The following is a 27926-nucleotide window of genomic DNA, read 5'->3' on the forward strand; positions in this document are numbered from 1 at the left end:
ATTCAGTTACAACAAGAGTGGTATTGAGCCTTTAATCTTTTTACACTATAAATTTAACAGTATTTATGACATCTTAAGGGATAAATTATTTGTTATTTAGGAGATAAAAACTAACTGTTTCCCATTTAGAGGGGTGTTATTGTCCAAGAAACAGGAAGTGTTTATCGACATTGTGACATTTTATTTTAGCATTTTAAAAGAAATTACTAAAACATATGGATGTTACTGTCCAATCGACGGTGTCTAATTGACCAATCAAAACACAAGATTCACCCTTAAGCATGTTATAATTTAATTTCACAGCTGGTCAATTTCATTGTCCATCAGTGACAAGACCTATCATTATGATTATCGACACTTTCGATATCTGTTTCAAAAGTTTTGTATTGTTGACGTATTCCCCCCACCACCTAAAGCATGAATATTACATGGCGGAACATTGGCAGGTGCAGGTGACAATGAAGGTTCGTTTGCATTTAGACGTTTCTTTGGATATTTCTTTGGACAGGTAATGAAACTGACACATGGTTATAAATATAAATATGTTAATTCTGTTATATTTTGGTTATAAAAGTGTGAACGTGATATCGTGTTTTCGGAAGTCAAATTCTGGAAATTATTACGGAACCCAAAACCGCGGAAACCGTGCTTTGCCAAAGAAAATAGGCCCTGATCAGTGAAGACTGGTAACAATGACGAAAACAAGAGACTTGGCCTCGAGTTCACAAAACATTCACAGAATTTACTCAAAATTGTTCGCCTTATTTTAACTACAATTTTGCCCTTTATAAAACTTGTGTTGTATTAATGTAGTAAATACATCAATAAGATCATAATAATATGTGCAAATTTTTGTGCTTTTGGATCAGAGAGAGAGAGAGAGAGAGAGAGAGAGAGGGAGAGAGAGAGAGAGGGGAGTATAAATAAGATGATTTTTGGTGATTTTCAATGATTTTCACAAATTTTTAAACAAGAATTTGATATTAAAGGAATGTGAAAGAAATTAGTGCTAAATACACAAGATTAAATGATACCCAAGTTACAGTTTTTAGTTTCAGTTATATTATGTCATACAATGATAAGTAATAAAGAGAAAACTACTTTAATATACAGCGTAAATTGGGTAATAAATCTTTAATCAGTGGAAGTTATGTCACCACACATCAGCTTAATGTCAGGACTCAAGATTATGTTTATTAAAATATTTAACTGTGTATATGATTAATAAATCTACCAGCCATCAACCTATATAATGTTGATATCAATCTACCTATATCTCTAGGAAATTACTCAATTAAAAACCAGAATAAGTGGTGTATGTAGTTATTGCAATCTGATTAAAATACAGATCTATATTTCGTTTCGTTTTTTTATACTTTCAATGACCTACACTACATGAAGATCTGACAAGTTGTAGGGATAAGTCGCGTCAGAGGTCATACAAGCGGCTTTTGACCCTATGACATCAGACATATGATTAACCAATCAGCATTGATGTTTCTAATGGATTACCCACACTTCAACGTAAAACACGCCTAAAGCTCGCCGTAACAGACCATTTCATTAGCTATTCCCTCACATCATTCAGAACAAGTCAATGATAACAACTCTTCCAGATCCTAGTGCAGTAAAGACAAGTAAAACGAAATCTTAAACTATAAAAAACAAAATGAAATAGGATCTGTGTTTTAATCAGGTTGTAGTTATTAGAATATACAGTGATTTAGTATTTATATTGCACGACACAATGCCCATCTTCAAAAATTCACACAAAATCGAAGACTTCAACCTCGCTGATGTTACACACAGAATTATTTTCTTTTTATCTATTGCAAGAAAAATAAACATTTACAAATCAGGGCCCTTATTCATGAAAACTTAAACTAAGTTACAACTGAAATTTTAAGAAATACTGCAACTTCATTGAATATATGCAAATTGATTTTACTGGTCAGCCAATCGAATTGCAGTATTTCTTAAAATTTCGAGTGTATCTTAGTTTAAGTTTTCATGAATAAGGGCCCAGATATTGCTGATTTTTACTCAAGGAGATTGCTTTCTACTGTTCGATGTAGGCTTCTTTAAACAACACCCTTGAATCAGTACTGAACAAGGCAGCGTTTATCTATGTTTATGTATGTTTGTTCTAATGTGAATTTTCTTTCTTTCATTTTGTAATTGTATGCTGCTCCCCGTGGGCGTTTAAATGCATTAAACTTACTTTACTCAAGAAGATTGCTGTTTTGATTGATTTAGGTACTGCATGTACATGTGGAGTTTGTTAAATTTTTGAAAATGAAAATGTAATACATGTAGAATATTGATCTAAAATTTCTCATGCATTGACTTGCTGTGCAATACAGAGTATGCTTATTCTTTGTGGGACACCAGATATAATTGACGGGACACCTGATTTGTGGGATACATGATATCATTTTGTGGGGCACCAGATTTGTGGAACGCCTGATATCATTTTGACAGGACACCTGATATCATTTTGTGGGAGACCAGATATCACTTTGCGGGATACCAGATATCACATTGTCGGAGACCAGACAGTGTGGGGCATCTGATATCACTTTGTGGGACACCAGACATCATTTTGTGGGAGACCAGACAGTGTGTGAGGTATCTAGTATCACTTTGTGGGAGGACCAGATATTGTGGAGCATCTGATATCACTTTGTCGGAGACCAGACAGTGTGAGGTATCTGGTATCACTTTGTGGGAGGACCAGATATTGTGGAGCATCTGATATCACTTTGTGGGAGACCAGATATCACTTTGTCGGAGACCAGACAGTGTGAGGTATCTGGTATCACTTTGTGGGAGGACCAGATATTGTGGAGCATCTGATATCACTTTGCGGGATACCAGATATCACATTGTCGGAGACCAGACAGTGTGGGGCATCTGATATCACTTTGTGGGACACCAGACATCACTTTGTGGGAGACCAGACAGTATGAGGTATCTGGTATCACTTTGTGGGAGGACCAGATATTGTGGAGCATCTGATATCGCTTTGTGGGAGACCAGATATCACTTTGTCGGAGACCAGACAGTGTGAGGTATCTGGTATCACTTTGTGGGAGGACCAGACATCACTTTGTGGGAGACCAGATATCACTTTGTCGGAGACCAGACAGTGTGAGGTATCTGCTATCACTTTGTGGGAGGACCAGATATTGTGGAGCATCTGATATCACTTTGTGGGAGACCAGATATCACTTTGTGGGAGACCAGATAGTTTGAGGTATCTGGCTGGTATCACTTAGTGGGAAACCAGATATTGTGGGGCATCTGATATCAATTTGCGGGGGACCTGATATCACTTTGCTATTGAAATACCCATCCCTTTAGCACGTTTTATTGGCAATGGTCAGTCAATATTCCATTTATTTATCATATTTGAGATTGCACTTTATCACAAAATCCCCGAAAATTATTTAGATTTTTTCTTGACATATCCTGCTACATACACGTAGTTACATGTACACACATAAATTATAAATGACTATATCGTCAGGTGACTACGTGTATTATAGTGATGTAAGACAAGAGGTATATTTCATATGATAACAGGTATATTCATAAACGTCTTTATTTATATGTAACCCAAGAAATAGTCGTTTCTTTACCTTTGGATTGTCATTTATCTAGAGACAGAGTCGTTTCTTTACCTGTGGATTATCTTTACTACTACATTTGTACTTATACTACTATAAGGTAAGTACTAGACTATTTGATTTATGACGGGGTGGGGGGGGGTGTATTCTATATACATGTACAGGTAAGTTAAGCTGACATTGAGTTAATCCAACAGGTTATCTTAACTTAGCACACATCAGGTACAATACTAAAGCGAAACCATTTTAATTTTCAGTACACATGTGAGAGAGAGAGAGAAATGGGGTTTAACGTCCACTCAACACAAACTAGGTCATTTCGGGACTAACATATGGTTTAATTTTAATTCAATAATTTGCTTGCGCATAGGGGTCTTTAGCAGTGGGAGGAAACCAGAGGACCCGGAGAAAACCCACGAGGTTGGACAGCCGACCCTACTCCATGTCGGGGACTAACATATGGTGCAATTTCATTTCATTAACTCAGTTGTACGTAGGCGTCTTTAGCAGTGGCAGGAAACGGGAAAAATCTGCAGAAAATACACGAGGTTGGACAGGCCCCCTACTACTTGTCACACACAACCGGGGAATTAAAACCATACCAGTTGACTCATCGAGAGACCTTATGATAATACTAATATAATACTACACTCGGTAAATTATTATAGACATGAACGTTCTCCAACTTGCATATATTAAACTAACTTTTGTGTATCAAATGTGGTGCATTACCAATAGCACGTACACCAAGGTTAAAGGTCCCTTTTAAAGATTAAATACAGAATTGAACTAAGCAATTGAACTAAAATACATGTATGTATATCCAACTCAATTTATTTATATGTTATTTTTATATGAAGACATTTCAAAGGGTATAAAAAGATTAATAATATTACTGGGATACTAGTACTATTCATTGGAAAGTAAAATTCATAAATAAAAAAATAAAAACAGAAAAAAGAAGATTCTAACTTATATACGTGCAATTGTGATTAATTAAAGAAAGGTATGTATTTGTTGTACGTGACAAAGAGTAGGGTCGCCTGTAATTGTGATTAATTAAAGAAAGGTATATATTTGTTGGGTAAAAATATTAAATTTCTCTCATATCTGTAACATAAAAACTAGACAGGTAAGAGGGAGTGGGAAATGAAATGAAATAGGGTTTAACAAGTCCTTCTGTTCTGCTCCGACTGGGCTAATGAGAGAGAGAGAGAGAGAAATGGGGTTTAACGTCTACTCGACACAAACTAGGTCATTTCGGGACTAACATATGGTTCAATTTTATTTCCATAATTTGCTTGTGCGTAGGGGTCTTTAGCAGTGGAAGGAAACCTGAGGACCCACAGAAAACCCACGAGGTTGGACAGGCGACCCTACTCCTTGCCATGTACACCCGGGGAATTGAAACTACGCCTGTTGACTCAATGACAGACTTTATGATACAGCTAACCATTCAGACATCCCCCCCCCCCCGGTCTAATGAAGATGGGCATACACCATATAGTGTGCCAAGGGAGAAACTTTGCCCAGATAGAGGTGCTACGGCATGTATCGAATTCCAACTGCCACAGGTATTTTACGTGCTTGCCAACATGTACATGGCAGCTTGTATTTTTTTCATCCCGTCCAAAAAACTATGAAGAAATGGTGGCTTAGTGGGTAAGTTGCTAATCTAGAGGTTGTGTGTTCGATCCCTGTATTGGCTAAGAAAATTCACTGGGATTTTCCAGCGTGGTTTCCCCTTATCAGTGGTGCAGGACGGAGGGCCGGACAGGGAGAGCTGTCTAGTCATTCAGATGGTACGAAAAACCAAGCCCCCACGCATACATTGGCGTGTAAGTTAAAGATCCCTTGGCAGTTGAAATTCGATATAAGAGTAGGCTGTAATGCTGCTGGCCTGGCAAAATTTCCCTCATAGCACACGGTATGCCTGTCTTCATAGCCCAGTTGGATCAGAATGTAGGACTTTAAACCCCATTCCATTTCCTCTCATTTCTGAATTGAATCTTTAAGTACATGTATTGGTTGTTGTTTGAGGATCGTGACAGGGCATATTTTGCTTCAGTGATTTATTAATTCTTGCCCTTAATAATGATAACATATCATGGTGTAAAGTACATAGTTTATCTGGGGGGGGGGGGGTGGATGGCCAATGGTTAGCACGTGCATGCTGTATCATAAGGCCTGTCATTGAGTCAACTGGTGTATTTTCGAATCCCCGGTTGTACGTGACAAGGAGTAGGGTCACCTGTCCAACCTCGTGGGTTTTCTCCGGGTCCTCCAGTTTCCTCCCACTGCTAAAGACCCATATGCGCAAGCGAATTATTGAAATAAAATTATTAAACCATATGTTAGTCCTGTAATGACTTAGTTTTGTGTCGTGGACGTTAAACCCCCTCTCTCTCTCTCTCTCTCTCTCTCTCTCTCTCTCTCTCTCTATCTCTCTCTCATAGTTTATCATCGGGTAAAGTACATGTATATAGTTTATCTATATTTAGGATCACTGTATTATATAAAAAAGGCACAGATTTATATAACCAACTAACTCAACCATGAATATATTTTTTGATTAATCTATTAGATTGACAAGTGACATAGAAACATGAAAAGCCTACAGGCATACATGTGTAGAGAGAGGTCCATGTTAATATCTAACACTGATCTGAGAGAGAGAGAGAGAGAGAGAGAGAGAGAGAAAGAGGGAGGGAGAGAGAGAGAGAGAGAGAGAGAGAGAGAGAGAGAGAGCTTATGTTCTAGCTGGAGAAAGAGCCCACAAGTTCACAAAGTATTCTCAGACTTAAGTTAAGAATTTACTCAACTTTCATTCAGCGTTTATAAGAAATATCTTTGATCCAGAAACACCAAAATTTTCACATAGTTTCTTATTGATGTATTTGATACATTAAAACAACAAAAGTTTTATAAAGGGCTATATTTTAGTTAAAATAAGGCAAATAATTTTGAGTAAATTCTTAACTTAAGTCTGTGAACTTGGAGCCTGGAGTGGCATTTAGCATTGAGCATAATAAAAAAATACAACAAGTACGAAGTTTATATGGAAAACATTCAGTGACTTGTACACATAAATGTACACCATTGATTCTCAACCAGTGTGTCGCGAGATCTTCCTAAGTGTGCTGCGAAATTTTGAATGGCACACTAAGAAATTGCGAAAAATCAGGTGATCCCAATTGAGTTTCACTGGTGTCTACTGTAAGTTCATAGCTGTGTTTTTCTTTTTTTACTTTGTGTCATTCTATGTGTCTATGACTAGTCGTATGTCTTCCGACTTACCATCACATGGTTTTTTTGTGCAAACCTCAAATATTTTTCATATATATTTAGCCAGGTGTGCCGCTATTTTTTCATGTGTTCCAAAGTGTGCCGTTGGCAAAAAAGGTTGAGAACCACTGATGTACACCATGATGTTCTGACACGATTCACATACTGTTTTCAAGAATTCTATATTATGTATTCTAACTTTAATAAGTTGCCTTTAACCTTGGGGGCAGTGGTACACGTGCGATATGGGCAATCCACAATGGTGCCCTTAACCTTGGGGGCTGTGGAACACGTGCGATATGGGCAATCCACAATGGTGCCCTTAACCTTGGGGGCAGTGGTACACATGCGATATGGGCAATCCACAAGATTAGCTAATCTTAGTAGACTAGAATTTCTCTTATTCAACGATTAAAATTAAGTTTCTAAATATGATTGTAAATCAAACATTTAAATCACTGATTTCATATAATCATTGATTAAAGAGTTTTTGTTTATCATTGACGAAAGGGACCAGTTACAGGAAGTAGATTACCAAAACGTGACATTGTGCTTAAGAAATGTGTTTCCCAACCTGGGGTTCAAAGGGATCAGTAGGGTGTAAGCAGGGAGAAAAAGAGGGTCCATGTAAAAAGACATCCAAGTAAATAAGAGTAACGGTATGAAATATTTGGTATTGTAGAAATTTTTAGCATTGGGACCATGAATTTCAGTTGTTATTTTCCGTCACATTTCCCAGAAGTGACCCAGTTGAGTTCACAAAGTAAATTAGAGTATGAAATTTTTGGTATTGTAGAAATTTTTAGTATTGGGACAGTTAATTTCAGTAATTGTTATCCGTCACATTTCCCACAAGTGACCTAGTTGAGTTCACAATGGGGAGGTGCGGAGGTGTAATTGTCTTCACTACAATAGAAAATTCTCTCAGATTAACATCAGAATTTATCATTATTTGTCGATTTTGTATAAACTTACAATATTTCTATTTAAAGGGAACATCCCAGATTTCAACAGAGTCTCAGAAACAAAAGTGTACATAGGAAATTTAAGCTTATCTGGATATGTAACCCTTTTAAGATATCGATTCAATTTTTTTGTTGGGTGACCTGATAATCCATTGCCGTTCCTTTCAAGGTCTATACAGTGCATGGCCCACGTGCTGTACTTGATAACAAAAGGTACATTTCACCTGCACATTATTTTTATAAAATAAAAGTCTGGTTTTATCCAGATACCGTATAATACTGCTTGGAACACCAGCCTCCTTTTCCAGATGAAGACTGACAGGTTTATGTATCACGTATATTGAGTTAGTTGCTCAGTCAAAAGGTAGAGGCTTTTAAGGGCTTTTAACACAAAATTAAGCAGTTTTATTCTCCAAAATATAATCGAGATTGGCCCTTTAAATATCATTTTTAATAAACTTGTTCACATCCCCCCGCTTAGCATGTCATTATATAAACATAAAATGTGTCTATTTCATGTTTCGAAAGAATTTAATTGGCCGTTTAGATAATGCTTTTGCAATTTTTATACATACAACTGGATGCTAACTACATAACATTTCATGAGATATATTAAATATAATATTGTTTATTATACATGTATAAAAACATGAACATTATATTTGTAATTATCAAGCTCTAAAGACCTACAATACAATCATTGATTTCGCCCCACTTAGAACTTGACTGTTTTTCATTTCTTACATCTCTTTGTTGGAAATATTGTGTGAAACTGAAACAAAGACTGTAACAAACTCTTTTAATGCAACGAATGTCATTTCTAGTCGACTTTGCCTTGTGTTTTTTCTCTACATGATCGCTTGAAAGTGTCACCAAATATGCTTGATACGCTCGACAAGACTTTGATTTGGCTGAACCCCAAGCTTTAGCTTGAAATGTTAATCATTGAACTCAGTCAAGACATTCACCTAATGAACATCTACATCAAGTTTAAACATTCTACCTCAATTAAAAGCAAAGTTGTTATGTTCCAAAGTCTTGACCAATCAAATTGCTATCGCAATCGAACTAAGTCAAGGTTATTTATAACCAAAGTTATCACTCCCCAAAGTATCAACCAATCAGATTGCTTATCTTTGCTCACCGTAAGCAGACAATGTTTATCACCTAACTCCATCAAGTTAGTGCTGCTGTCCTTGATAAAATAAACTGATGTCGTTTCATGCTTATTTGGTGCATAACTGCATAACTGAAACTGAACGCATCTTAATGGCATATCCATGCACTTAATCCTTCCTTCAACTACCCCCCCTGAGATGACTAATATTTGAGGTGACTTAGTCAAAGATTCAGTACAAGTCAACGTTCCAGAATAACCCATTTTATGGTATTCTCGAACAATGATTAACTCAATGATTAGGCTTATAGAATATGACTGGTCAGAGAATCAGAGATTAAATCTATGATTAGCAATATCGGCCTTATTATTTACTGCAAAGCCTATAATATGACTGATTATGTGAATAAACATTTCACTTTATTTGTTTTTACAATTTTGGTCTTGTTTTTGCAGAATTATTGTTTACTGCAAAGCCTAAAAAAATAACTTATTATGAAGTCTTTATAAACAGTCTATCTAAAATTTGAATACAAAATAAAAGTAGAAAAATATTGATACAATAAAAATGTATCGATACAGTGTATTGCGGACGGTCGAATTGCAATATATCGATATGGCAATATTTTTTGAAGGCCCTATGCTGAGTGTTTTAAGAAGCAATTAAAGACACGCATCTTTTTTTTGACTGTTTATTAACATTAACTGTGTTTTTGTGGTAAGTGGAGAGCATTAATTTTAATGAAATTCTGCGTAATATCAGGACTCACTACCATTATTATCACTATTACATTTAATATATGTACATTGTATGATAATAAATGTGACTATTAACACAAGTAACAATTTTATGGATATACAATTACTGAGTTTAATACTAAGCGACGAGGATACTCTCATCTTTATCAAACAAATGATACAAATATGTAAATAGTAGGCAAATATATACAGAATATGTAACAAAAATAACAATTAAATACAATTAAAACTAAACTAAATGAGGGGGCCATTATAACTCATTAATTGTATATCCATAAAAATTGTACCTTGTGTTAATATGTTCAATTACAATCTGATTAAAATACAGAGATCTATATTTCATTTCGTTTTTTTATACTTTCGATGGCCTACACTACATGAAGATCTGACCGGCTGTAGCGATGTGCCACGTCAGAGGTCATACAAGCGGCTTTTGACCCTATGACGTCAGACATTTGATTAACCAATCAGCATTGATGTTACTAGTGGATTACCCACAGTTCTCTGCAAAACACGCCTAAAGCTCACCGTAACAGACCTTTTCATTGGCTAAATCCTCACACCATTCAGAACACGTCAATGATAACAACTCTTCCAGATCCTAGTGTAGTAAAGACAAGTAAAACGAAATTTTGAACTATAAAAAAGAAACGAAATAGGATCTGTGTTTTAATCAGATTGGTTCAATTACTAAATGCCTATCAAATAAATGTGACATACCTTGTAGAGGCCTTTGATAAAAAATCTATATAAGTAATTTCAAACTTCTTGAATAACTCCGACTGTTCTCCCATTTGTCTGAAGCAATCAAAACCTGTGAAAAAAAAATAACAGACAGACATAAAATTAACACATTTATATGGATGTACTACTTCTGAATTTTATTAACATGCTACGTTTCAATACACATACAGATATCGTTATTTGCATGTAAGTGTGTTAATTTTAGTATAATCTATTTCTATATGTCTTATAAGGATTAGACGGCCGTAGTGCCACTGCCCGGGCAAAATTTCCCTTATAGTTCACTGCATGGCGTATGCCCGTCTTCATTAGCCCAGTTTAGGAGCAGAACAGTAGGACGTTAAACCCCATTTCATTTCATTTCATTTATAAGGATTAGACAGACATATATGTAACATAATATGTTTGAAATAGAGAGAGAAAGAGAGAGAAATGGGGTTTAACGTCCATTCTACACAAACTAGGTGAGTTCGGGACTAACATGTGATTCAATTTTATTTCAATAATTCGCTTGTGCGTAGGGGTCTTTAGCAGTGTGAGGAAACTGGAGGACCCAGAGAAAACCCACGAGGTTGGACAGACGACCCTACTCCTTGTCACGTACAACCAGGGAATCGAAACCACGCCACTTGACTCAATGACAAACCTTATGATACATCGTGCACGCTCTACACTAACCATTCAGCCATCCTTTAGATATGATAGAATAGATTCTAAATTAAGAAAAATCAAGATTTTTGATTTTTTTTTCATCCAATCATGTTTTTGAAAATTGAACAATGGAGTTTTTAGGAATGTTGGGGAGTGCTCGTGTCTACATGTAGGTTTCCGCAAACTAGTCCGGGATCAGCCCTGTATGTTCATGTTTTGTTTTCAAGATAATAAAGTGGGTAAAATAAAGTAGGTACCCCTCCTCAACTACACTTGGATCTGCTCCTGAGTGTATTATGTTTATTTGCTAAATATTCTTCATTACATGTACTCAAATTTTACGTCTTTTCAAGGACAGCTGTCTAGTCCTTCGGATGATACGAAAAACCGAGGTTCCATGTAAACATTGGAATGCCCGTAAAAGATCCCTTGGCAGTTGGAATTTGATAAAAGAGTAGGCGATAGTGCCGCTGCCCGGGCAAAATTTCCCCCATAGCACACTGTATGGCGTATGCCCGTCTTCATTAGCCCAGTATAGGAGCAGAACAGTAGGACGTTAAACCCCATTTCATTTCATTTACGTCTTTTCAATATCTATGCACTTTGTAAATATGTGTAAATATTGTAACTATGTATCGTTGCTAGGAGGGACGTGTCGAAAACATTAAAACACCTGATTAATCTAATGGCTTTCCCTTGGGTCCTTCAGTTTCTTCGCACTGCTAAAGACCACTGTGGCAAGTGAATTATTGAAATAACATTGCATCATGTTAGTCCCAAAATGACCTTATTTGTGTTGACATTAAACCCCATAATTATTGGGCGTTTTTATGGATTTGACAAAATATAGACTCTAGACATCTTATTTGAAAGGACTGTTTATTGTTTGCAATGTTTGTTTACATGTATATTGAGCAGTTCAGATATATACATGTATATATGTGTGGCTTAAAGGAGCTGAATCACTTATACTTGGGACCTAGGCAAATCATTTATGTTCGGCGAAATTTGCCAGAAGTCTCAACGGAATGGCAGTCTCTAGAGTCTGGTTATTCCAGTCTACACCAATAGTATTTATTGGGCATGCTCTCCAGATAAGAATATGGCGTTACCGTTTGAAATATGGCGTTACCGTTTGAAATATGTCTATCCTCGTTCTTCGAGTCTCTTGTTAAAAATGGGGCTGAAACGCATTATGGTACACAATTCGTGTACCAGTGATAAAATGGTTTTTTTTTCTTAAATATTTGATATCAGAAGCCCATCTTTTCCTGGTAAGATCACAACATCAATGTTGATTTAAATTGATAAATAATTTGTGTTTTCAATGTCAAAAACTCTGGATGATATTGAGTTAGAGACTTAGCTACTTTAATAATCACTATGGGGATACTCGGTTGAACGTTCCGGAATTGAATTCGGTCAAATCCAACAATAGTGACAATTGAGTGAAAATGGGATTTTGGGCTAGAATGCATGCGATGACCAACCATGACAGCTAAAACATATTCATTAGGTTTAATTACGCCACGATTCTACTCACACCACGTTTTGGGACTGACAGAACTGTGACAGGACTTAATTCCGCGTTACTCGATTGCAATTCCGTCAATTCGTTGGAATGTTCTAGACTGACAATCGAGCACACCCTATAACTTTGGCAAGTATTATGCACTGTAGCTGTGGTTGTTTGTGTTGTATACGGGTTTGTTTATCTGTCGTTCAGGAGCCTGTTTCACGAAATTTTTACTAAGATAAAATCCAAATTTTAGTAATTTGATTGGACAATTTTAGATTGATTTTAGTGCTTAGCCAATCAAATTTAAGTATCTTCTAAAATTTGGATTTTAGCTTTTGTTACAATTTCTCTAGAAATTATTATAAGGGACATTTATAATTTTATATAAAATACATGGATTTTTATCTATTACTTACCGCGAAGTGGTGATCCAAACAAAACTTCAGTTCGGATCAGACGACTCTTCGGATAGGTTCGATTGATTTTCTCGTCCACAAAATAATAAAAAGTATCGTGATTCATGGCAAACTTCAGAGCACTATGAATATCATCTATATGTGATCCTAAACCATCGTAATGAATTCTACCACCGCTGTCACGCGTCGGAAAAAAATATGTCAGGAGAGAGTTTAGTGGTGCGCATCCTGAATTAGCAGAAATGGCCGGATCGCTCCTGGCAACACTTTTATCTTTTAAACAAAACTGACCAAATCGTGGATGACTCACGATTTTCTTTTCAACTTGATGGACCAATTCTAATCGTTCTTTCGTAAACATGTTCGGATCATCGTCACCTTTCGCTAAATAAATCAGATGCATCTTCCATCTGGGAACAGTCTGGACGTCTAAGAAACATCGCTTTTGCCGGGAAAGTTCCTCGTTTGGGCTATCCTCTTTGATACTTCGTTTATGACGCGTAGAGGCAGACTGCTTCGCGAGCGACAGCGCATCATATTTTATGTAGGCCTCGTGATTTGGTATACTGAATGCATCAATAGATTTGTCGATCACTGGTTGTTCAGGTAAACCGAACCAACTGTACCATCCTAAAAACAGACTCGTCCCGGACATAAAACATAGCACAAGTACTGAAACGAACACACATATACATTTACTTGGTCCTTTAAATTTACAAGTACAGCCACAAGGGCTTGGAGGGTTACTGTGTATCACCTCGTCTGTAAACATTGTGTTATCATCCAGAACTTCACTACTTTCACTTTCATTAGTGCTAACCAGCTGATAGCCATTATTGCTCCTTGAATTCCAAGGCCAACACGGCATTTTATGTACACTGAAAAAAACAAGAGTAAAGGAATATATAATCAATTAATGAGCTGATACTGAATGGTCGTGAATACATGTAGTGTAAAATTATCTTTAATAGATACAATAGAATCAGGAAGATTAAATTCATAAATCAAACTTTTCCTCTCCTTAAATTGACGTGTTGACAGCGGAGATGATTGATGTAAATCTGATTGATTTCTGTATCTCATCATCGCCTTATATAATTATAACATAAATTATTAAACTATGTTAATTATACTATCTTAGCCGGGTGTAAACAGCTCTTTATATTATAGCATGGTTGGTATAGAAAACTAGGTTAACTCTCTCTCTCTCTCTCGTAAGATAACTGAAACTAGAAGGGTAATTAACTGATGTTAGACCTTGCTCTCCTCCTCTTCAACTCTCTTACTTTCTCTCTCTCCCTAGACAGTTAACTTAAACTAGAAGGATAATTAACTCATGTTAGACTTCTTTCTACTCCTCTCTCTCTCTCTCTCTCTCTCTCTTCCTAGAAAGTTAACTGAAACTAGAAGGGTAATTAACTGATGTTAGACCTTGCTCTCCTCCTCTTCCTCTCTCTTACTTTCTCTCTCTCCCTCTCTCTTACTGTCTCTCTCTCCCTAGACAGTTAACTTAAACTAGAAGGATAATTAACTCATGTTAGACTTCTTTCTACTCCTCCTCCTATCTCTCTCTCTTCCTAGAAAGTTAACTTAAACTAGAAGGATAATTAACTCATGTTAGACTTCTTTCTACTCCTCCTCCTATCTCTCTCTCTCTCTCTCTCCCTAGAAAGTTAACTTAAACTAGAAGGATAATTAACTCATGTTAGACTTCTTTCTACTCCTCCTCCTATCTCTCTCTCTTCCTAGAAAGTTAACTTAAACTAGAAGGATAATTAACTCATGTTAGACTTCTTTCTACTCCTCCTCCTATCTCTCTCTCTTCCTAGAAAGTTAACTTAAACTAGAAGGATAATTAACTCATGTTTGACCTCCCTCTCCTCCTCCTCCCCTCTCTCTCCCTTACTTTCTTTCTTTCCCTAGAAAATTAACTGAAACTAGAAGGGTAATTAATGCTTTACCCTTGGATGTGTATCTATTCACCTCTATGGTTGAACCCCATATTATTTCCTTATATTTTAGCACAGGTTAGTGTAAAAAAACTAGAAGCCCATAGTTAGCCTTTCCTTATATTATAGCGAGAGTGAGAAATGGCGTTTAATTTAACGTCCACTTGACACAAACTAGGTCATTTCGGGACTAAGATATGGTTTAATTTTATTTATATAATTTGCTTGCGCGTAGCGGTCTTTTAGCAGTGGGAGGAAACCGGAGGACCTGGGGAAAACTCACGAGGTTGGACAGGCGACCCTACTCCTTGTCACGTACAACCGGGGATTCGAAACCACGCCAGTCGACTCAATGACAGACTTTATGATACAGCGCACGCACGCTAACCATTCAGCCATTCACCCCCCCCCCCTTATATTATAGCACGGATTGGTGTAGAAATCATTAACTGGTGTTAAACCTCATACATATATCATTTCCTTTATATTATAGCAAACATTAACTGGTGTTAAAACTAAAATCATTTCCTGATATTATAGCACAGGTTAATGTAGCAAACATAACCTGGTGTTAAACCTAAAACCATTTCCTTATATTATAGCACGAGTGATGCAGAAATCATTTCCTGACATTACAGCATATAGTTGGTGTCAAAAACATTACCTGATGTTAAACCCCATATCCTTTCTTTACGTAATATAGCACGGATAATGTCGAAAACTAGGACCTTAACTGATGTGAAACATGATTATTATAATTGTACCTACTATAAGCTAACCTGGTGTGTACCTATTGTACCTGTATAAAAAGATTTTCCATGACACACTCAATAACAATGTCAGTAAACATTACAGAAACTCCCATTTAAAAAAATAGTAAATGCAATTAAGGTACGATTTTATGGTTACACAGTGATTATTCATTACACAGTCAATAACAATGTCAGTGAATGTTAAAGTGACTTAAATTTAAAAAGTACATGTAGTAAACACAATTAAGGTACCATTTTTATGGATACACAATTACTATATTTATTACAATGTCACTCAGTAAACATTAAAGGCTCAATACCACTCTTGTTGTAACTGAATAATATGTCCTAATCTTTATTCTGGTCAACAAATTGTACTATTTTACAATATTCCAATTAATTGATGATACAAATTTCATCTTAACACACCTAAATTAAAAAATCGGAAAAATTCAACTAAATGATTTGAAAAGCCTGACGTAAAGCGTTTCAAATGTGACTTGGATTTAAATATATTTTTGAACCCTTTGGACAAGTAAAATAGGATTTAATGGATAATTTACACAACAGGTAGGACACTAACACATCTAGTCCTTAGAATAAGGCTATTATTTATTTTCTGGAGCTGTCAAGCCAGCAAGAGTGTTATTGTCCCTTTAAAGTGACTCTCATTTTCAAAAAATTAAAATAATAAACAACCACAATATTTACAGCTGAGAAAAAACCACAATATTTACAGCTGAGAAACAACCACAATATTTACAGCTGAGAAACAACCACAATGTTTACAAATTTTTTTTTTTTTTTTTAAACAATATTTTATTCAGAAAATTTTGGATTGGGGAACAGGCTTAGCCTATGGACCCCCTCTCCATAGTATACAAATACAAACATTAAAATACAAAATAATAGTAATAAATATACAAGATAATTGAAATTTGATGGCTATTTACATTATATACAAATTTCACAGCCACAACAATGTTTAAATTCATAATTCATGACTTTAAAACCTCTTGGAGATGTCGAGAAAATGATGAACTGCATTAAATATCTGTGTTGCCTTATAGCTATCTTTTACGCCGAATAATAGGGAGTTAATATTGTGATGTTCTGGTTCTAATTGAAAAATAGTTTGAGAACGGGCATCTGAATGTAAGGAGCAAACTAACAGAAAGTGTTCAGAGTCTTCAAAAAAGTGACCGCAATCGCATGTAGGAATGTCCGAAATATGCCTTAGAAATTTATGTCCGTTTAAATCACTGCAAGAAAGTCGAAGTCGAGAATGGAGAATTTGATTCTTCCTGCAACCAATATAGTAGACAGATGGAACAGAGTTGTCTATAGCTCGTAATTTTGATTTAAAAGAAGAAATGGTAAGTGCGTTTTTGGTAGCATTATCAAGGTTATTCCATTCTTTAATAGTGGATGGTATGAAAGTAGAAGAGAAGAGAGTTGTTCGGCAAAAATAATCTGGTAAATTGTTTTGGTTTCGTAGATTGTATGAATATGATTGATTGCAAGGAATAAGTTTAAATAAATAGTCGGGAGTAAAATGATTTAAAATTTTATACATTAATATTAGTTTGTGTCGCCTTCGTCGTTCTTGCAGTGATATAAACCCGGTCTCCTGATATATTAACTTATGACTGGTACCCTTTACAGCACCGCATATAGTCCTGAGTGCATCTAATTGTAAATATTCTAGATTGTTAGTCAGTTCATTAGTGCTCCCGTCCCATATTATGTCACATAATAATAATAAATAATAAACAGCTGAGTAATAACAATATTTACAAATAATAAACATCTCAGTAATGACAATATTGTAAAATAAATAGATGTATAGACATACATGTAAAGATACGTAAACCGTAACATTACTGTCATTCGAACAGTCCATAATGATTGACGATTGAGATTCTTTCATAAGTAACATTATAATGAATTAACACAGTTGTAATGAATATAAGGGGGTTGGGTGGCCGAATGGTTAGCGTCTGCGAGTTATATCGTAAGGTCTGTCATTGAGTCAACTGGCGTGGTTCAGGGCTGGGGTAATGGTAATGGGTAATGGTAATGGAATGTAATCATTACATTTTTTAAGTAATGGCCATGTAATGAGTAATGGAAGATTTCAAAAGTAATGAGTAATTGAAATGTAATTAATTACATTATAAAAATCATGTAATGGTCAATTACATTTCAATTACTTTTAAATTACATTTTATGGTATATATAAGTATTTCCAATATAACTAGCCTCAAATTTTATAGCACCAAAGAAGTAAATTATGTGTATCTGACACCAAACCGTGGTTTCGATTCGTGCAAGTGAATTAAGGAAAAAAAAAAATTGAACCATATGTTAGTCCCGAAATGACCTAGTTTATGTCAAGTGGATATCTCGCTCTCTCTCTCTCTCTCCATTCTTTGTTGTTAAACATGATTGTAAAAATGTATGAACCCTTCTAATCTTATTGCCTAATTGATTAAAGATACATTATGGGGGTTTAGATAAAGAGCTAGTAGTTCTGACTATGATAGTTAAAAAATAGATAATGTAAAGGGAATATGCTGAAAATTTCAGTCAAATTGCTCCACTCTCAACCGAGATATTAAAGATTGAATTTTAGGCCTGGTCTCGATCATCATTACTAAAGTCAGTACGATAAAAAACATAGTCTCGATTATCCATTTTTGGATTTAATCATCAGTGAGCATTCAGCTGCAGACCGGATTCATATCCGTGAAAATCTGACACATAAGATGGCATCGAGAGTTGATTAAGATTTTTTCATGTTAAACATACATTATGCAAGAGCTAAATCTGCCTATTGTAGGTCTTTCTTTAGGCCTGAAATGTTATATAAACTATTAATTAGACATTAATTAACGTATCCAGACCATAATCAACTCTCGATGTCAACGCTAGCCTGCGAAAATTGTTGGATTATGATCCGATTTGCTGCATAACTTTCCTTCTCGATTTAACGATTAAATGGATAATCGAGACTATGATTTTTGTCGTACCGACTTTAGTAACGATGACCGAGGCTATGCGGAACTTTCGATCGCTTATTTCTCGGTTCATAGTGGATCAATTTGACTGAAATTTTCAGCAAATAATTGCCTTTACATTATCTAATTTTTAACTATTATAGTGCGAACTGCCAACTCGTTATCTAATATCCCATAATGTATCTTCAATAGATGTCTAATTAATAATTTATATAACATTTCAGGCCTGCAGAAAGACCTGCTATAGGCAGATATAGCTCTTGAATAATGTATGGCTTCACATTGCACATATTCATGTATCTAGACCTTCTAGTATACTAAATGTCATCGTGGTTGATAACGATAAGTTAATACTTATCGAAATGTCGTGCTTGCGTATAATAAACCAGTGATTATTGTCCCATATAACTGTGTTAGTTCAGTAATGTTTCCAATCGCTAAATGCCACTAATGGATTATAACATTATGGTGATTAAAGCCAGTATCCAATTCATCAATTATCGCGTAATTTAATTGGTGTCATCCTATCAGAGATGAAATGGGGTTTAATGTTCTACTCCACAGCACCAACTGGGCCAATAAAGACAAGCATACGCAATACTGGATTAACCATTACACAAAATAAGCACGTTTAGGGCACTATGGTAATGGAGGCTCCACAGAATGCTCGCTTTGTTAGATGCCAAATAAAAAAAATTTAATTTAAAAATCAATTAGTTTTTCATTGTTCTTGTCTTATCATACTGAGGGGGGTTGGATGGTCGAATGGTTAGCACGCGCGCGCTGTATCATACGGTCTGTCATTGAGTCAACTGGCGGGGTTTCGATTCCCCGGTTGTACGTGACAAGGAGTAGGGTCGCCTGTCCAAACTCGTGGGTTTTCTCCGGGTCCTCCGGTTTCCTCCCACTGCTAAAGACCCCTACGCGCAAGCGAATGATCGAAATAAAATTGAACCATGTGTTAGTCCCGAAATGACCTAGTTTGTGTCGAGTGGACGTTAAACCCCATCCCTCTCTCTTATCATATTGTTACCTATTTTGTCACAATTGACGTCTAGTTTGTGGTTTATCATATGGGTGATGGCTTCGGGTTAACATATTGTAAATTTATATTGTTGTGTAACTGTGTTATTAATTAAAAACAAACAAGCACCACATCTTTGTGTAAAATTCGTGTTAGTTAAACATGCATTATGCAAGAGCAAAATCTCCTTATTACAAGTCTTTCTTTAGGCCTGAAATGTTATCTAAATTATCAATTAGACATTAATTAACTTATCCAGACCATAATAAACTCTCGATGTCAAGGCTAGCCTTCGATGTTGGCTGGATTAGATTCCTATATGCTGCTAACGGCTCTTGATAATTAAATCAATAAAAGTGGATAATCGAGACTATGCTGTTTATATTAATGATTTTAGTAATGATGACCGAGACTATGCAAAAATTTCACCCGCTTCTTTCTCCGCTCATAGTGGATCAATTTGACTGAAATTTTCAGCAAATTACCTTTACACTATCTAGTTTTTAACTATTATAGCGAGAACTGCCATATCTTTATCTTATCTCCCATAATGTATCTTTAATGATTGATTAATTCTGAAAATTTGGGTGACGAAGAGAATTTTCTGGCAAATAGCCTCAGCTATGCCTCTGTGGGACTTAATCTGGCCCTAGACATTCGCCATACAGTGCTTTCAGGAGGCCAAATGTTTAACGTTTGCACATTGCATCATTAGGTCTGTCATTGAGTCAAGTGGCGTTGTTCGATTCCCCAGTTGTACGTGACATGTGGTATGGTCGTCTGTCCAATCTTATGGGTTTTTCCCGGGTCCTCCCATTGCTAAAGACCCTACACACAAGTAAATTAATGAAATAAAATTGAACCATATGTTAGTCCCGAAATGACCTAGTTTGTGCTGAGTGGATGTTAAACCCCATTTCTCCCTCCTTTAAGCATCCACAACAACCCATAAATATTGGGAAGAAATTAGGTTTAATAACTTGTGAAGACAATCATTAATGTGGTTGTTTTTTTAAAAATATATCACCAATAAAGAAAGTGGGTTAATATTGAGTGTTTTGGACAAAATCATTAATCACCATGACTCGACTATCCTGTTCAGAAGGGTGACGAATCCTGGTCATTGACTCTCATAAACCAGTTTCAACCAGGTGATTCCATTCTCTATACCTCGGATCCACATTGTGACATCACACTATACTGTTCCACCTGGGTGATTCCATATCTTTAACAACCGACATTTGCCCATGCAAAGATTTCGAATTCATAGGAAATTTTGTTTATCAGTAATTGATATTAAAATTGACTACAGAAGTCAACAAATAAGATAAAAGTGAATTAAACTGATTTCCAAATATAAAATAAAAATAAAAGTCAATTGACAATATTTAAAGTAGCTAAGTCTCTAACTCAATATCATCCAAAATCTTCAACATTGAAAACACAATTTATTTGTCAAATTAAATCAACATTCATGTTGTGATCTTACCGGAAAAAGATGGGCTTTTGATATCCAATATTTAAGACAAAATAAACATTTTACCATTGGTACACGAATCGTGTACCATAATACGCTTCAGCCCCAGTTGTATCAAGAGACTCGAGGGACGAGGCTAGACACATTGCACCAAATCAAACGGCATATGTAGACTGGAATAACCAGACGCTAGAAATTTGCACTGCTGGTTTATTTCGTCGAACATAACTGATTTTGAAATTGGAGTAAAAACGGAAACCATTGAATGTAAATCAGTTTATATACAGTCATATTACAGTATTATGTGCGTTGCGACCGACTTTTGTCAATTTCTAGGTCCCAAATGTTAGCGATTTAGCTTCTTTAAGTTTGAGATAAAAATTAATATATAATATACTTGATTAAAAATAAACAAATGGTCTGGGGTCAAAGATTGTCGAAAAGTTCAGGGGAAGCAGACTTTTACGTAAAGTATCAGGAAAGACTCAATCTGATTAAAACACAGATCATATTTCATTTCATTTTTTACAGTTCAAAATTTTATTTTACTTGTTTTTACTACACAAAGATCTGGGAGAGTTGTTATATAACCCGCATTTTGGATGATGTGGGGGATTAGCCAATGAAACGGTCTGTTTCAGCGAGTTTTGGACGTGAGGTGGGTAACCCACTAGAAACATCAACGCTGATTGGTTAATTAAATGTCTGACGTCATAGAGTCAAAAGTCGCTCTTATGACCTCTGATTAATGCTGATTGATTAATCAATGTCTGACGTCATAAGGTCAAAAGCCGCTGGTATGTCACCTGAGGAGATCTTCCACTACAACTGGTCAGATCTTCATGCAGTAGAGGCCATTGAGAGTATAAAAAAACGAAACGAAATATAGATCTGTATTTTAATCAGATTGGGCAAGGCTCAAAAGTACAAAAAAATTGTCTGGGGGAGCCATGATGGTTGAATAACTAACCAAATTTGTCTGGCTAAACTGGGGATCCTGGTATCCACTATCAGGCAAGGCTAAATAAGTACATGTAAGTCGTTGTCTGGGTAACCTGGGAATTCCCGATGCTGGCCATAAAAGTTCTTCAGGAATTTCTAGCGTGGTGCCCCCTTGTCTAGTTATTTGGATGAGACAAAAACAGATAGAAATGACAACTGCATGTGCCGCCATCTTGGCTGTTGAAATAAAAGGAACTATATATGACAGCGAAAAAAAAACGCTTTTCTAATTTCTTAAATACTTTTTAATCACTCAGTAGAAAAAAAAATTATTTTTTTTCTTTTGCTTCTTCAACTCTCATTTACCGTTCTTAACCAAATAATTTAACATACTCTAATAAGCTTACATGCATGTAAAAGTTTTCAACAAATCAAGTAACAAAAAATTATACCGTTGAAAGTTGAACTCAGGACAGACCTACTCGTCCAGTGAATTTAACAGACAACTGCCCCACCTCAGTCCACAAAAGAGAGACACATACCAGTCGTCACCCTCTTCCAGTTACCGGGGAGTCACGGTTGCTAGGTGGTTAAGACGCTGGCTCACTAGTCTGGAGGTCAGGGGTTCGATCCCTGCAATGGCCGAGAAAGTTCATCAGGATTTTCCGACGTGGTTCCCCCTTGTCAGTGATGCAGAACGGAGGGCCTGACAAGGACAGCTGTCTACTCCTTCGGATGAAACGAAAAACCGAGGTCCCGTGTATACATTGGAATGCATGTAAAAGATCCCTTGGCAGTTGGAATTCGATATAAGAGTAGGCGATAGTGCCGCTGCCAGGGCAAAATTTCCCTCATACCACACTGTATGGCATATGCCCGTCTTCATTAGCCCGGGGGGTTGGGTGGCTGAATGGTTAGGGTGCGCGGGCTGTATCATACAGTCTGTCATTGAGTCGACTGGCGTGGTTTCGAATCCCCGGTTGTACGTGACAAGGAGTAGGGTCGCCTGTCTAACCTCGTGGGTTTTTTCCAGGTCCTCCGGTTTCCTCACACTGCTAAAGACCCCTATGTGCAAGCGAATTATTGAAATAAAATTAAACCATATGTTAGTCCCGAAATGACCTAGTTTGTGTCGAGTGGACGTTGAACCCCATTTCTCTGAATACATGTTTACAAACCTTCCCCTATCATGTCCACTCGACACAAACTAGATCATTTCGGGACTAACATATAGCTCAATTTCATTTGAATAATTCGCTAGTGTGTAGGGGTCTTTAGCAATGGGAGGAAACCGGAGAAAACCAGTTGACTGAATGACAGACCTTTTGATACAGCGCACATGTGCTAACCATTCGGACATCCAACCCCCGTCATGGAATCAATGATAAATATAAATTTTTACTTTGTCATTTAATCTACATGCATGTGTCACTGTGGTGTGATGCATGTGTGATGTATGAGTAAATAATATAAGCAGTGTGCCATGTGACTGTTCATGTGTCTAGAGAGATTTCGATGCTACTGTAGGCTACTAATGTATGGTACTATTTATTTCAATAATTAGTTAGCTGGTTGGGGTCTATAGCTGTGGAACCAGAGAGAGTGAAAGACTAATATATGGTACAATTTTATTTCAATAATTTGCTTACTGTAGGAGGAAACTAGAAAACCTGGATAAACGTTGTGAGGTTAGGAAGTCGACCCTACTCCTTGTCACGTACATGCCTTAACAACACCTTGTTCACCCAACCCCCCAGATCACTGAGATTAGCTACATGTACTGTTAATATTAAAATTACATTATGTAAGATTTATATAAAGATCTGACCATTCTTACTACAACAGTTCAAAAATAGATAATGTGAAATGAAAATATTGAAAATTTCATTCAAATTACTTCATTCTAAGCCAAGTTATCATTGTTTGTTGCTTTGACAAGATATGTGCATTGTGGTAACCAGGGCACTGTTATATACGAGACTTAGTCTCGCGTTCCCATTTTTAAATCAAATTTTTAAATGGCGATCCATTCTAATTTAGTTAAAATCTCGAGTATTCGATACCACCAAAAGTCTATTATGGTCTTGTTTTGTTAATAAATGTCTAATTAATAGTTTATACACATGTACATTGTATAACATTTCAGGCCTAAAGAAAGACCTGCAATAGACAGGTTTAGCTCTTGCATAATGTATGTTTAATATTTTATTTACTCAGTTAAATGCTACCTAATCAATATGAATACATATTAGCATACGAAACATTCCAATGATGATCCGTGTCTTTTAATGTAGTCACTAAATAAACTATTGGTTAATGGATACGTTACAAAACTAGATTAATGGTATTCCCAACTGTGCGACATGTTGGTTAATGGGTCTATTTGAAAACCAGATTATTACAATTCCCTATTGGTATAAATTACCTGCCAAATCCATAAAACATTCTTTAAAAGACACAAATTAAAGCAGCTTGATTGTAATGTTTCTCAAAAACTCAAAGCAGAGAACATAATCACCATAGAACATAAAAAATTACAAAATGGTATTATGTCACTCTTCCTATCAGATGGCGACCCGTATTCATTAGTCCGAAAGAGAGGGATAGAGAGAGAGAGAGATAGAGAGAGATGGCGACCCGTATTCATTAGTCCGAAAGAGAGGGATAGAGAGAGAGAGAGATAGAGAGAGATGGCGACCCGTATTCATTAGTCCGAAAGAGAGGGATAGAGAGAGAGAGAGATAGAGAGAGATGGCGACCCGTATTCATTAGTCCGAAAGAGAGGGATAGAGAGAGAGAGAGAGATAGAGAGAGAGAGATGGGTTTAAAGTCCACAGGTCACAAACCAAGTCATTTCGGGACTAACATATGGTTCAATTTTAATTTCAATAATTCGCTTGCAAGTAGGGGGTCTTTAGCTGTAGGAGGAAATTAAAAGAACCGGAGAAAACCCACAAGGTTGGACATGCTACCCTATTCCTTGTCACGAACAACCGGGGAATCGAAACCACGGCAGTTGACTAAATGACAGACCTTATGATACAACACGTTAATTATTTGGCCATTCAACCCCCATACTCAATGACAGACCTTATGATCTAAAATGTAGGTATTAGAACGCTTGACCACCAAACTTCCGAGGCATTTATTTGGTTAACTATGGTATATTGAATATTACCTGACGTCATAAATACAGGATGTGACATTTGATGATCATGTTAAGTATAGATAATGACTTCAAGTTTTTTGCTTTTTCCCCCATTAAAAAAGTTCTTAATGTCAAATATTGTCTTCTGTATTCCATTTTCTTTGAAATCTAAAATCATTACATTTTACCCAGTAGTCCATCAGTTATGGTAATTAGGCCATCACAAGTTAAACATTTCCTTCTTATATCTTGCAGGGGAATAAATAATTTAAAAACAAAGATAAGTTGCCAGGCAAGACAACATATGCCCACCGCAGATAATTCGTCAGAGTGGTCGACAAGGGTTGTTGCATATTTATTCTTTTGTAGGTAATTCGGGGCATTTACCGGACAATTTCATGCAGATCAGATTATAAATCTTGCCGTTTGTGGGTTCACAAGGTTCTAAAAATCAAAAATCTGGAAGTAATTTACAGAAATTGTTGAAATTTGACAGACTTTTTTTGTTTTACTAATTAAATGCATATGAATTTCATACAAATTGGATGGTAACTTTTTTCATTCAAACGTTCACAAGATTCAACAAAGTGAAACAAGGGCCATAACTCCAGAAGAAATTAATGGAAATTGCTGTAAAAAATAGCCTTCCTAGTTTTACTAATTTAAATGTTGCCGCGATGCATATAAATTTCATACAGATTGGATGATAACTTTTGTCGTTAGAGCGTGCAACAAAGTGAAACAAGGGTCATAACTCCAGAACAAATTAACAGAAATTGCTGAAATTCAATAGGATTCTTTGTTTCACTAAATGATCCATAAAAATTTCACACAGATCAGATGATACCTTTCATCATTCGAGCGTTTATAAGGTTCAACAAAGTGAAACAAGGGCCATAACTCTGGAAGAAATAAACCGAAAAAGGCTGAAATTCAATAGGCTTCTTCATTTCACTAAATTCATTGATGCATATAAATTTCAAACAGATCCGATGAAAAGGCTAACAAAGAACAAAAAATTAATTTGGTTTAGCCTCAGAATGAACTGACTGAACTGCTTCGTAAATACAGTATTCAAAAATTTCTGTAATATTAATATATGCTTCTAGCAATATGGTTGACATTAACAAAGAGCTATGGCATTTTGTTTCATTCACATGGCCATCAGCTTGGTGCATTTTAAAACACCATGACAAGCAATATGAAAGACCTAAATCTGCTTATTGCAGGATTTTCTTTAGGCCTTAAATATTATATAAACTATTAATTAGACATATATTAACATGACAAGACCATAATCATCTCTCAATGTCATCTGATGGGTCTGGGGGGTTGGATGGCTGAATGGTTAGCGTGCGCGCATTGTATCATAAAGTCTGTCATTGAGTTGACTGGCGTGGTTTCAAATCCCCGGTTGTACGTGACAAGGAGTAGGGTCGCCTGTCCAACCTCGTGGGTTTTCTTCGGGTCCTCCGGTTTCCTCCCACTGCTAAAGACCCCTACACGCAAGCGAATTATTGAAATAAAATTGAACCATATGTTAGTCCCGAAATGACCTAGTTTGTGTTGAGTGGACGTTAAATCCCATTTCTCTCTCTTTATGTAATCTTACCTACATATAATACCGCTAAGAAAAAAGAAATGAGAAATGAAGTGGTTTTTAATTTTTCTGTACCGACCAGGGCATTATCCTCATATTTACAATTCAAGCTGTGAGTTATTCATCTTGAGTATTCCTTCCACTCGAATAACCAGACGCTTTTCGTTCCCAGGCATGGGTAAACCAGGTTCAATCAGATTAAAATACAGATCTATATTTCGTTTCGTTTTTTTATACTTTCGATGGCCTACGCTACATGAAGATATGACCGGTTGTAGAGATAGGTCGCGTCGGAGATCATATGAGCAGCTTTTGACCTATGACGTCAGACATTTGATTAACCAATCAACATAGATGTTCAGTGCAAAATACGCCTAAAGCTCGCCTTAACAGACCATTTCATTGGCTAATACCTCACACCATTCAGAACACGTCAATGATAAAAACTCTTCCAGATCCAAGTGTAGTAAAGACAAGTAAAACGAAATGTTGAACTATAAAAACGAAACAAAATAGGATCTGTGTTTTAATCAGATTGATCTAGGTTGGTCAATCTTGAAAAATTTTCTCGTCTGACAACACTGGGCTGGGAAATCTTGATAACTGATAACTGGGCTGGGAAACCTTGATAACTGATAATTGGGCTGGGAAATTTTGATAACTGATAATTGGGCTGTAATAATTTTGCTTACAAAGTTTGTTGGAGGACTGAACTACCCCCCAAAAAACTGATAAAAGAAAAACCTGCAGACATGACACACAAAATAAAATGAAATGGGTTTAAGGTCTACTGGGCTAATGAGAGTGGGTGGGTATAAATGCCGACGTGAGATTAAATTTTTTGTCCTTGACCCAATTAAACCCGATTGACATTTCAATATCATGTTGTATTGTAGCTTCTTATTATGTGCTAAAAATAGCACCACATT

At 36.2% G+C, this 27926-nt stretch overlaps 2 protein-coding genes across 4 annotated transcripts in view; one reads left to right on the forward strand and one right to left on the reverse strand.

Annotated features, from left to right (window-relative positions):
• LOC126828125 (protein dispatched homolog 3) overlaps window positions 1–27926 on the reverse strand; it is a 49690-nt gene that overhangs the window by 20157 nt on the left and 1607 nt on the right. For 2 of the 3 annotated variants that reach the window (XM_056102492.1, XM_050557705.2), the window contains exons 1-3: window positions 15699–15768; window positions 13086–13963; window positions 10476–10569 (exon numbers count right to left, since the gene is read on the reverse strand). In XM_056102492.1, coding sequence (XP_055958467.1) covers window positions 10476–10569; window positions 13086–13963; window positions 15699–15715 — 989 coding nt within the window. In that variant the 5' untranslated portion in view covers window positions 15716–15768. Of the gene's footprint in view, window positions 1–10475; window positions 10570–13085; window positions 13964–15698; window positions 15769–27926 lie in introns of those variants that run through there. The other variant, XM_056102493.1, reaches the window with a different exon arrangement.
• The window catches only part of LOC126827127 (beta,beta-carotene 15,15'-dioxygenase), a 46646-nt gene continuing 22311 nt past the window's right edge, over window positions 3592–27926 (forward strand). Inside the window, exon 1 of the mRNA XM_050556347.1 lies at window positions 3592–3729. The gene's annotated coding sequence lies outside the window, so the exon portion shown is untranslated. The remainder of the gene's footprint in view (window positions 3730–27926) is intronic.

The sequence above is a fragment of the Patella vulgata genome, chromosome 7 (genome assembly GCF_932274485.2).
Source record: "Patella vulgata chromosome 7, xgPatVulg1.2, whole genome shotgun sequence".
NCBI classification, from domain to species: Eukaryota; Metazoa; Mollusca; class Gastropoda; family Patellidae; genus Patella; species Patella vulgata.